At 36.8% G+C, this 13,335-nt stretch overlaps 1 protein-coding gene across 2 annotated transcripts in view; it reads right to left on the reverse strand.

Moving 5' to 3' along the window:
* The window catches only part of DTHD1 (death domain containing 1), a 66,163-nt gene extending 60,486 nt beyond the window's left edge, over positions 1-5,677 (reverse strand). Inside the window, exon 1 of one of the 2 annotated variants that reach the window (XM_011967061.1) lies at positions 5,260-5,677. In XM_011967061.1, coding sequence (XP_011822451.1) covers positions 5,260-5,276 — 17 coding nt within the window. In that variant the 5' untranslated portion in view covers positions 5,277-5,677. Of the gene's footprint in view, positions 1-2,800; positions 3,365-5,259 lie in introns of those variants that run through there. The other variant, XM_011967060.1, reaches the window with a different exon arrangement.
* Positions 5,678-13,335: the final 7,658 nt, after the last annotated feature.

A 13,335-nucleotide genomic window follows, 5' to 3' on the forward strand; every position in this document is an offset into this window, starting at 1 on the left:
TAATATAATATATATTATATATAATTATATAATATAATACATTATATATGTAATGCACACACACATATATATATGCCATGGAATACTATTCAGCCATAAAGAGGAATGAAATAATGGCATTCACAGCAACCTGGGTGGAATCGGAGAACATTACTCTAACTGAAGTTACTCAGGAATGGAAAAACAAACATTTTATTATTTCCTCACTTATAAGTGGGAGCTAAGCTCTGAGGATTCAAAGGCATAAAAATGATACAATAGACTTTGGAGACTCTGGGGAAAGGGTGGGAGGGAGGTGAGGGATAAAAGACTACACATTGGGTACAGTATACAGTGCTGAGGTGATGGGTGCACCAAAATCTCAGAAATCACCACTAAAGAACTTATTCATGTAACCAAACACCACCTGTTCCCCTAAAACCTATTGAAATTTTAAAAAAAGAAAAATTTTTTAATTAAAACTTTAAAAAATAAAATACAGGTATGTAGAACATGAAGACATATCAGTTAACAATGGACTGCACATATAATAGTGATCCTAAAAATTATAATACTGTATTTTTGCTGTACCATTTCTATGTTTAGATATGTTTAAATACGCAAATACTTACCATTGTGTTATAGATGTCTATAGTATTCCGTATAGTAACATACTTTACAGTCTGTGGCCTGGGAGCGATATGCTATACCATATAGACTAAGTGTGCAGTAGGCTGTACCATCTAGATTTGTATATGCACATTCTGCAGTGTTTGCATAATTGACAAAATCACCCAACCATGCATTTCTGTGAACATATTCCCATCTTTAAGTAACCGATGACTGTAATCACACTGGTTTATTCTAGCCTTATTTTCCCTTTTTGTGTACACCAGGACAGCCAGGAAGAGATAGGTTTCTTTCAGAAAGCTATCTGGGTTTATCACACACATCTTTTATGTGGCATGATAGTTTCCTAGGCCAAGGGATTGCAATGAGTACTCAACTTCTCAAATACACAAGCGAAGCACAATTGGTTTGGGTGCTGCAAAGAGGAAGTCACTAACCAGGAAACACCTAAAGGAGGTGTTAGAGGGAGTAGTTCAGGCAATGACTCATTAACCGATGCTTTGAGTCATTTCTGAATGTGAGAATATGAAGCTTCAATGTTTTTCTCAAGTGAAACAGGTAACCACATATAGACTACTTTAGCAGTTGTTTTGTCAGAGCGGTAGTTCTTACAAATCATGTAGGTCTATCATGCACTGAATACTCTCAAACATAAAATTCATCAGACTCTCTGACCTGTAGAAACATTACAGCCAAATTAGAACCACCTCTTCATTTTATAGCAAGATAACTAGGGTCAAGGTGAGCAAAATGACTTGCCTAAGATCGTAGTCTTCAAAATGGTATCATACACCTGAAAGGGCATCAGCACATCACAGCAGAGATGGAGGTAATGGAACAATAGTGGTAAGTGGCAGGTGAAGAAAGTGGGAGTTTTTGGAGCTAAAATAAACGAATAGACTAACATTTACCTGGTGTGAATATCTGAAAAAGTGGCCTGGTGTTAGGTCGTTTAAGTGATTTTCTCATTTGACCTTACCAAATAATCCCAGGATGTATATATTGTTTCTACAAATAAGAAAATGAGGCTAAGAAATGAAGCAAGTTGCCCAGGGTCATAGAATTAGTATATAATAAAACAGAAAGTGAAATTTAAGTTTGTCTGATTCCCAAAACAAAATAATTTTTTTTCACTTCTAAGCGTGTTATGTTTGTCTGTGAAAATATGGGTGTGAATATCTTATTTTATATGAACAAATAGGGCCTTATTACCTCTTTGCATAGGAGATAAAATTTACAAAATAGATGGATCTTTCTCACTTTTTTGAAGTCGTGGTCTCCTAGAGAATCTGATGATAGTTCTAGACCATATCCAGGGAAATGAAATAGGTCTGAACATACACATTCAATTTTAAGTACCTCCCAAAGTTCATCCATGAAATCCCAAGAGTTCTACAGACACAGGCTTAAAACTCATAATGATTTTCTTGAGAATATAAATAAAGTGAATCCAAGGATAAAACATTCTCTCCAAATCTTCTAACTCCCTACAGTCTTCTAGTTTTTGTTACTATAATTGAAATAGTAGTAATTTGCAAAGTGTTCATGATCTGGACAATTGATCATTTTAACTACTTTCCTGTCTACTCAATTCCCTCCTCTTTAAAAAAAGTAATGTGTTTCTTAAAGCTGTAAGAAATATAGCTTTGAGAAATATAACAATATTAATAATAGTGGCCATATAAATTTTCATAGGAGTAATTTAAGCTGAATTACTGATTTACAATATCTTTGGGAGATATGAAATGGAAATTTTATTCATGTATAAATACTATGCATGTTGGTATAGTCTAAATGTTTGTGTCTCCTCAAATTTCATGCATTGAAATCCTGGCCCCCAAGGTGATGGTATTAGGAGGTGGGTCCTTTTGGGAAATGATTAGGTCATGAGGGTGGAGTCCTCATGAATGAGATTAATGCCTTTATAGAATAGGCCCAAGGGAGCTCATTCACTTTTTCCACCATGTGAGGACACAGTAAGAAGGCACCTCCCAGACACCAAATCTGCCAGCACCTTGATCTTGAATTTCCAAGCCTCCAGAACTGTGGGAGATAAATATCTGTTGTTTAAAAGCTACCCACTTTCTGATGTTTTGTTTTAGCAGCCTGAATGAACTAAGATATGTACTGACTATAGAAACACACATATAAGTAGGCATACTTAAGCACTTCCCACATTGCATTTACTTACTCCTTTTCCATTATGTTATTCTTGTGCTTTATATTCTCTGAATCATTGGGAAGAGTACTATTTATATATTTCTTGGAGATATCACATATTATTGAGGACGTGGTCATCTCTTCTCTTGGGCTTTCTGAGGTTTCTTGAATTTCTCTCTCTGTTGTCTGGATTATGCCATGAATCTCTTTCCTGTTGCCGTTTATGTTCTCAACAGTCATGTGTTCCATTTGTTTATCATCTTCATTTTCTGCATTATCTGGGAACATTTTGTTCTGTGACTCTTCTTGCCCCAGTACACATCCTTTTAGTGATGTATTGTTTTCTTTTTCCACTAATGCTGAACTCATATGTGTTTTATTTTTTTCTAACTGGACCTGGTTTGTGTAATGACTGTCCTCTCCATTTGTGGGAGAAACAGTAACTGTTTCTATGACATTTCGTTCCCCTCTTGCAGCAATGTCTGCTGCTTTGGTATCTTGAATGGAGGACATTGTCTGCTGTGGAGTACATTCATCATGCATGCCGCATAAATTACACATCTCCTTTTCTTCTTTCTTTAGAAGTGCAGCAGTGCTCCCCAAATGTTCAGTTATTTTTATGAGGCAGTCTATGAAAGTAACGATTTCTACACACACATACATAGACACACAAAGAATAAATACAAAACTAAACCAAATCATGTTTCTGCATTGCCATCTAATGAAACATGGCAAGATAATTTTAGAAACCTACAAAGACCTTTACTGGGCATTTAAGCCAATCTCATGAAGGAGAAGTAATTGTACAACTGTCACTCTTTTAACAATTGTAGGATTGAAAACAAACCACTTTTAACATGGTAGCAAAGAGTAAATCTAATCCCTCTTGCTTATAAAGATACTTTGAATATTTAAAGACAAATGTCATAACTTCTCGCTCCCCCAATAAGAACTGAAGTCAACATCTCCCTCAATTGTTTTTCATTTGCTATGATTTTGAGAACTGTTCTTTTACCACTGGATGTACAATAGTTTACCAATGATCCATTTAAAATGCTGGGCTGAAAATTAGGTGAACACTTCAGATGTGGCTTGGTTGGCAGAAACACCATAACTCCATTATTTCTGCCAATGTAGATGCTACGTTTTGGAGCCCAGTTACTACTATAAGAATTGGATTAGGTTCATATTATTCCTCCTGATGAATTTGTGATCACTGGAAATTTTCAAATTAGTCCTTTAGAGAATAGCTCTGACCATACCAATTCTCTGATTGGAACGTGAAGTGACTTTTCAAAGCCTGTTAACTCAGGTCAACCTTCTTCATTCTGGAGTAAACTCTCAGTATGGTCAAATCTGATATAATCTCTCACTCCATCATCATTCTTCCCACGCTCCTATTTGTTCATCCTGCTTCTCCTCACTACTGAGGTCACCTGATGACTTCTTGCAGGCTTAGTGCCTCTCTAGTCTTTAGAATTCAGTTCTAAACTAAAGAATATGTAATTTAAGGCCCCATAACTTAGTGTTTTTAAAACCATCACCACATCATCCCTTCGCCAAGTCCTTGTTTTTTTCTGAATATATATTTGTCTTGTTATGTTGCCAAGGACCATGTTCCATTCCCTCCAGAGATTAAAGGTCTGATTTTGGGCTGCAGCTGATGGCGTCTCAGTCATGCTACCTTTGGAAAGATTTCCCTGATGCCCACTATTTGCCCTTTAGACTGAATTTCTTAATATCATCTACCCTGGATTTCATCATAGATGGAACCTGCCCACTTATCTTGATACTGTATTATTTAGAGTTGAATTTCATGATGCCACCTAGATGCTTATCTGGAGTAACTGTTGTTATCTAGGATTGTATTAATCAGATTCCACATTCTTCCTGCTCTGCTGTACTTTTCCACATCCATAACTGACCTATTCCCAAGAACCCCTCTCCAGCCTCAGTGTATAGGGATCCAATTCCCTATCCCAACCCACTCCAGTTTTCCCAGGAATTTTGCAGTTAATAAGTCTAAGCTCAAATGACCCTAGAAATAGAATATTATATTCTGATTAAAAAAAAAAAAAAAAAACTACTAGCTCTGCCTCAAACTAGGCCTGTATTTTCCTGTCTCTTAAGTCTTGGATCCTACAAAAAATACCAACTCTCTATTTCCTGCTGCATAAGTCCAATTCACTCTTTAAGCTTCAGCTTAAATACTACATTTTTCTAGCAAACTTCTCAATTCTCCACCCTACAGATGGGATTTAAAATGCTTCTGAAGTCCAAAAGCACTTCATTCAAGTGTTTCTAATGGGACTGGCCCCAATGTCCCTGGCATTATTGTTCATTTGTCTCGACTTATTTCCCGTATGAAATTGTTAGTCTCTTGCGGACAGAAACTCCGTCTTAGCCTTGTTGGTATGCTCATAGTCCCTCTCAGATCTTGCCCTAATCAATATTTCTTAGAGAAAGAATAAGTTATAAAAAAATACTTGCCTTTTCTCCAGACACATTGATTCTCCTTGTCAAGCAGCACATGCAGCTGCTGGCAGGTGGAATGCAGGGTGCCTGCGGTGTGCTCCAGCAGCTGGTGAAGGGCCCTGCTGAGCTCCTGACCCAGAAAGACCACAGTGGCCATCCAAGTGGCCCCACCAGCCCCCTCACAAAGGTCATCACCCAGGAGTGCCTGCTTTAGCATCTGGTTTTGTCTCCAAATCTGCTTCAATATTTGGCCCAGTTTACCTGAGCCCATGTATTCCGTATCCATTTTATGGTCCAAAAGTGGTATTTTCTCTCCTGCCAGCAAAGCCTAAAGGTTTTGCAAATTCAAACTTGGTGATAAAGGTTATGTCTCCTAAACTCTAGGAGATGATCCAAGTCAGCTAGCCAAGCACCTTCTCACAACATAGTGGTTTATTCAGTTTGGTGTTGACTAGTGAAAAGTTACTAGGTGACCAAAGAAGGGGCGTTACTGTACCGTGTGTGCTACTGTGTACAGAATACATTAATCACTGGGGTAGAGCTAACTCACACGATCCAACTCTCTATGTGAGTTTTACTAAATCAATATACTGTGGAAGTCCCAAATACTTTTCAAGTTTTCAGGCAACAAAATATGGATTCCAGGTGGGATAAGAAGTTTATTAATCAAAGGTAAACTGTTAGAACAATATTGCTGGCAGGATTCCTGTAAACTTAAAAATATTTATGAATAAAATAATGTGATGTCTGATTTGCTTCTAAATAATCTAGGAGCATAGAGGTTGGTAGAGGTATAAAATGTGCTGTAAAAATTAATAAATGTTGAAGCTGGATATGGTTGCACATGGGGTCTTGACATGTATAGTATTTTTATAACCAAGAGTTTAAAAAGATTCCTCTACTGGAGCAGAGCCTATTACCATTGGTTAGGTAAGTATAATTAGCATCTTCTTTTATGGTAAATCTGCAGAGACTGAGATAAGAACTTGGCCTCTAATAATTTCCCTCTAATTGGATAAAATGCCCCTTAACTGAAAGAAAGCAAACCTGAAGAGTAGCTTTCTCTAAACTAGCAAGAAGTCTTTACCATGTGTAATTAAAATTCAGATACAACAAGCTCTCCCCACTGCTGCCTGTCTGCCTGCCAGCACATCATATATGGGGCTATGCAATACAGCACTTGGGGGTATTTGGAGGAAACCAGAACAGTCTGCCTCCCTCTCTCCAATCCCACTGCTCAAGGAAGGGAGAACACACACCCACGCCAAAGGGAGAGGGCAGTGAGTACATTCCAGAGAGGCTCATGTTCCCTCAGGGGTACTGGAACAAAATGAAAGCTTTTCAAAGGGAAGCCGGAGTGCTTCCCTCCCACAGGCAACACATTATCTCATCTTAAGCCCTGGAGTTCTAAGAGCTACACTCAGAGCACCTGGAAGACAAGATGGGAAAAACAAGCCCAGAGAAAAAATAATGAAGAATGACTGCCACTGCAGTAAAGACATGGATGCAGCTGGAAACCATCATTCTTAGCAAACTATCACAAGAACAGAAAACCAAACACCACATGTTCTCACTCATAGGTGGGAACTGAACAATGAGATCACTGGGACTCGGGAAGGGGAACATCACACACCGCGGCCTATCATGGGGAGGGGGAGGGGGGAGGGATTGCATTGGGAGTTATACCTGATGTAAGTGACGAGTTGATGGGTGCAGCACACCAACATGGCACAAGTATACATATGTAACAAACCTGCACGTTATGCACATGTACCCTAGAACTTAAAGTATAATAATAAAAAAAAAAAAAAAAAAAAAGACTGTCAAAGCCTCTGAAGGAAAAGGAAAGAAGCAGTATTGAGTGACTGGTGGCTGCGGAGTGGAGAGGGGCTCCTTCGCTATTATGTGTCTTATTTTTTCAGTTAACTTCTGTTCACTGAAAAGGGGACCTTTTTTGCAACATGAGTTCCTATCACTTCATGGATTGGATCATATGAATCTTCTCAAACTAAAGACTCACTCATTCATTTTATTTTCTTTCTCTTACTCCTTAAAGAGATGTCATTCTCAAAAATAATGTATACATGGCTTTAATTCAATGCCTATTTTGAAAACTCCTATAGCATTTACTGTGGGACAGGAACTAAGTGCTGGAGGTCAGCCCTTTTTAGGACTTCAAGAGACAGGTGCATGAACAGATTATTAAAATAAAGCTTAGACTGTGTTGAGAGCTAGAGGAGAAGTATCAAGAAAAAGTATCATAAAAGCTTTGAGGAGTTAAAAAAAAAATTCTGCTTAGAGGCCTGGAAAATGTTTGAATTAGAAACTAAAGGATAAGCAGGCTATAGAGTAAAAGAAAAAACTATTCCAGCATAGGAAATAATATGATCAAAGTCATGGTGTCATGAGATTACACAGTAGGATCAAAAATGTAAAAGTATGGCTTTGGAGGAAGGTTCGGTTAATGAGTCAAGAAAAGTGACAAATGAAGAGTTCAATAATTGTGGAGAGTGAGGAGAAGAAATTAGAATTTTGGTTTACAGATAAGAGAGAAATTGCATAGATTTAAATCAGGCTGCAATGTGATGAAATCTGTGCTGCAGAGATGCAGCTGTATTAGACAACAGAGATATAAGAGTTAGGAGGCTTGAAGGTCTGTACTAAAACAGCAATAGAGCAGATGAAAGAAGGGGATGGCATGAGAGGGGTTTCGAAGTATAGTGGATAGAACTTACTAAACTTACCAAACCATCAGATTATAGGGAGAGGACTAGAAAGCACTGAAAATGCATCCATTTATTTATTTGAGAAATAAATATACTAAGAACTATGCTTAGTATTAGAATATGACTAAAATATTTAATTTAGGTGATTACATAGACTATAAAACTATTAAGGAATTTAAGAGGGACATTGGGCTTGATGGGTAGAAAATTTGTTTAATTTTAGATTTGTTGAGTTTGAGGTAACTCAGAAAAATTCCTTAGAATGTGTTTGAAGTTTAAAAATTAGAATAATATTGGCATATTTGAATGTCATCAGTAAATAAGTGGTAAATGAATCCCTGGAAGTAGATTAATGGAGAATTTACCAGGCACATTTTAAGTATTGAATAAAACTGATCATGAAATGCTGCTTGATCACTTCAGCAATCTACATTTATTTCTAGATATGTGGGAAAATCCTTTGTCAGGGAGAAAAAACAAACCCAGACATTCTCTTTGTTTCATTCACATTTGCTATCCTCAAGTTTAAACTTGTTCTCTGTTTGGCTTCTTAGGAACACATAATATTTGCAAAGTGAGACCTACCACAGGCCACGCTGCATTTACTTGTTAAAACATGCATCGGCATGTTCCTGCACCTTGTTTTCCATTAATTGATGTCACTAACCACAGAAAGAACAGACATTTGCAGTCAAGACACCTACAGAAGTTCACTGCAGAAATTCATCTGAATGGTTTTAACATTTGATTATCATCTTCATTGTAGCTACTAATTATTATGACTCCTTTTACTTTCTTACTGAGAATTCAGTGCTTCCATTGACGTTAGTTTGCAGTCTTGAATTCATACCATTATGTGGTCAAAAGACAATAGTTTTTCTTAACATTAAAAGTATTCAAGTGGATTAGAAATAAAATTCAAATAGTAGGATAGTTCCTGTTTACTACCTAAAGAAATAAAAATATGCAATAGGGCTATCAATGACAGGCTATTAATTTCAAAGGAAGTGAAGACAATAAAGTTTTAAAGCATAATGAAGAGTGCTATTTTTCATGGCATTTATAGTGGGTAGTGGCGGGTAGGTCAGATGTAAGCAAAAGAGTTATGCATGCCTGAAGTATTATGAGTCAATGTTATTAGTTCTATAATGTGATTTTATTTTCATTGAATTTCTGTAGTTGCCTACATCAGAGACTTTGGTACTTACAGTCCAGAATAATTGTTCCCCTTTTGAACATTCATATTGAATGTCTGGTCAACTTTTATCTGTTTAAGATAAACTCATGCATTTGGATGATGAGTGGATGGAGAAGGAAAATAAATTGTTTTCTTTTTGTTGTGTTTTTGTTTTCTTTAGTAACTTTTGGACTAGTAAAATATAAATTATACATTCAAATTTTTAATGTGCTTATCAATTTTAAAATGTTTTCAAAGACCAAGTGGTAGAAATCAAAGCTGCTAACACTTCTGATTAAACAAAGTAGATTAGATATATATTCCTTATCTGATTTCTAGTGAGATGCCCTGAAAAGGATAAAACAATATACAAATCCCAAAAGATAAAGAAAATGGGTAATAATAGACAAAAGATGTCAATGAACTCCTGGAAGACTAAAAGCAGATGGGCAAGTAGTAAATAACCAAACAGAGCTGAAACCTAAGCACCCAGACAGTGGAAAATAGGTGAGTTCTTGTCACAGAATCTCAGCAGTTCCTGGAATTAGAGACAGTTAGGACCTCTGAAAATAAAGGTGAACTTAGGGCGGTAAACAGGTGTTTTTGTTGAAACTCTGTTTGGAGAGCAGGTAGATTCCTAGATTCCTCTCTTCTGCTCCAAAGAGCCAGGCAACAGTCTCTCTCCCACCCATCAGAAGCTAGAGACTTCCTCTATGAATAAATGGGGGCAGCAAAGCTCAGCAGAGCAGAGAGCTGGAGGGGGTGCTATGCTGACAATGAGGTTAAGTGAAATTCTACAACGTTAAACTATGAGATCCCGCTCTATTCTTCTGCTCAACTCCAAGAACACAGGCTGGGAAGCATAACCTCCCAGGCAGAAAACGCAAAGTTTCCTCCACAGAGTAACTGAACACTCCATGAGAAAAACCTACTGACAGTGAAAGGTTCAGTGTCCCTCTCCCTATTTCCAACCCCAAAAGCCTGCTCTGCCCCCGTCAGATCATCCACAGTGAAGCTCCACATCATATAAAGATTCCAAACTAGGTTCTTCATGCCTCACTTTAAGTGGAAGAACAACCAAGGAGGTCGGGCATTTGAAAAAGCCTCTAATATAAAGCTAGAGACTAAAGTAAACAAACACAACTAAAGAACTTGGGGGGAAAAAACAGAACTTCCCTGTGTTTACAGGGAAGAGAAAATATCAAATGAATCTATAATTAGCATGTTCAGAGTCTAGGATAAGAAAAAATAATGCACTCACAAGTCAAGAAAATATTTTCTTTAAAAGGGGAGCATTACGGCAATGAGAAAAGACTCACAAAAATTAAATTATGATAATAGAATTTTCTTAATATGGGAAAGAAAAAGCGGTTGAGTAAATTCCCCAAAACGTCAAACAAAAAGACAAAGAGATGGACAATAGGGGTAAAATGGAGGTTAAGAAAATTAAAGGTTAAATCCAAGTGGTCCCACTAATATGAGTTCCGGAAAGAGAAAACAGAATGAATGAAATTATCAAGGAAATAATATAGAAATATTTCTCAGAATTAAAGTATATGATATTCCAGACAGAAAGAGCCCAGAACAGTATATGCAAAAAATAATCATAACGAGTCATATCAAATTCACACCAAGGATCAACATTCCAGTAGCCTCCAAAGAGGGAAAAAACTGTCACATTTATATCAAAAGTTAGTGAACTTCTCAACAGCAACACTAAGACCTAGCAAATAATAAGTGATTTCAATATTCTGAGGGAAACCTCTTTCCAATTCAGGATTCTTTTTCTGCCAAAACATCATTCAGGTGTGCAGAGAAAGAAAGGGCATTTTCGGGTAGGCAAATGTCAAACGATTTATCTCCCGTGTGCCCATTTTTGGGAAGCCACTCACATGAACTCTATCACAAGCAACAGAATGACACAAGAAAAACGCAGACATAGGAGTCAGGAACTGGAAAATCCAGCAAAAGAGAGATTTAAAGCTAAATCAAACGCTTTAAATGATGTCCCAGGGCGACAGCAATGCTGTGGTCCTAGAAAGCCCTCATTCCAGACTGCAGCAGTCACCTGAGTGCTTCAGAAGTCTGTCTGCAAGCAGAAGAAATTGAACTGACAAATTAGCTGATGTTTTAAACATTTTAAGAGAAATTTTACAATTCTATTAGAGAATTGAGGAAAAGAATTGGTGATAACTTAGCAACAGAAACGAAAGACAATTATTAAAACCAGCAAAAACTAAATTGTAAAGAAAAGGATATATAATTATAGTGTATCGCATAGTTCTGTTATGAATAATATTGACATGGCCACAATAATAAAGATGTCCATAATTACTTTAAAATAAAAACTGTGATATATGTGTATTATTAGGATGGGCATAGGAGGCATGTACATAGAGAATGTATATAGCAGCGTGGATACAAGAGAGCAAAAAGTCTTATTTCTACAGCAGGAAGTCAAATATTTAAAAATAAATCAAACATTTAAAAACAAAGAAAAACTATTAGGAATCTGGAGGTAAGTGCCAGAAGAAACTTCTAAAAAGTTTAATGTGATTGCCTCTGGGAAAAGGCATGGGAAGGAACTAGGCAACTCCTGACTTCCAGGAGCTAGCCTGGCACCACCAGCAAAGCCCCAGGGTTGCTATCAGCTGTCCTGGTACTCACAGGTAGGTGTTAGCATTCTGTTGAACATTAAAAAAAAAAAAAAAAATCGCATGACATCATCTACTATGATGGATCAAAACAAATTGAAGATCACTCTACAATCATGTCTAAACACATGAGCATTGTTTAAGCCACAAAATACAAAACATTCCTCTCAGCTAATACGAATGAGGACTGTTTCTTAACAATTGCACCTTTAGCATTACTCTAGTCCACCCTCTCTAAAGATAAGACTTATTGAGATAGCCAATCACAGATCATAACCACTTTTAGACAGCATCCAATTCAGAGCGGGAAACTTCCGTCGGTTCACCCAACCAAAGCCCAAATCCTGTTATAAGTCCCTTTTAACATCCTTTACCTGAGACACCCCTGGATTCTCTGTGGTGTGAGTTTTCCCTCACTGAAATGGGTAATGAGTCCTGCTTATTCAATTACAGGTGTGCTGCTGATGGCATTATGCTTGAGGACAATGACAGACGCTCAGGTACTTGGGGAGGGAGAGGGGCAAGCTGCAATGATCTATTGCTTTTCTGTCAAGTTGTTGTTCATACTATATGATTTTTTAAAACTATATGTGTTATGTTACTTTGATATAAACTAAATTCGGATGTTAACAATGAAATAAGCCAAATGCTGCATTCCCTAGGGATCCTTCGATGGTGATATTAAGGTTGACACAACGCATCACTTCAAGTGGGTTACATCAGATCAGCAAACATACTCTCCACTGAGTTTGTAAGAAGTAATTCACCATTTGAAAATGCTTGGAATTTGGTGGCATATGCTCAAGAATGAACTCAAATTTAAAGCAATCAAATGAACTGGGCATGAATTTCAAACAGAGGTAGAGTAACTACCACCTGGTAATGGCTTAATATCAAATACTTCATCTGGATCACAGAGCTCTAGATACAGCAGAAGGTCAACAAATGTTTGATGATTAAGACAATGTTGAAATGTAATAAACAATTCACACATTCTTTTAAGAAAATCATGTCATTCTCCCACCTAGAAATTAATTAATAAAATTCCTTAATATCACAAAATACGTGATCAGGTTCAAATTTCCAATTGTCTCTCAAAAGCCACAATTATTTTTACACAATTTTTAAGAAGTAGGTTCCAAATACAGTCCTCAAAGGCAACTAAATCTCTTTTAATAATTCTCATATGAATTATGACAACTGAAAAATGTATTAAAAACATATTATACGCCAACAACGGAGAAATTTAATTATAGGCTAGAAAATCATCTTTCATTTCTGTCATTTTTATGTGGATGAGGAACAGAGGTAAAGAAATTAATTCAAAAGAAGTCACCAAAATTGAAAAGTCAGTAGACATATTTGCAGAGATATTTTCATTCCTTTGTGTTTAAGTAAATTCTTTACTATTCCATTAAAGTAGTTATTGATTTTGAGATGTTTTGTTTTACACAGAAGTTTAGTATTGAAAGTTCTTATTGGCAAGTTCTGCATTCACTATGTAAAGAAAATGGTTTGGTGTGAAGAACTGAAC

The sequence above is a fragment of the Mandrillus leucophaeus genome, unplaced genomic scaffold (genome assembly GCF_000951045.1).
Source record: "Mandrillus leucophaeus isolate KB7577 unplaced genomic scaffold, Mleu.le_1.0 Scaffold784, whole genome shotgun sequence".
Taxonomy (NCBI): Eukaryota; Metazoa; Chordata; class Mammalia; order Primates; family Cercopithecidae; genus Mandrillus; species Mandrillus leucophaeus.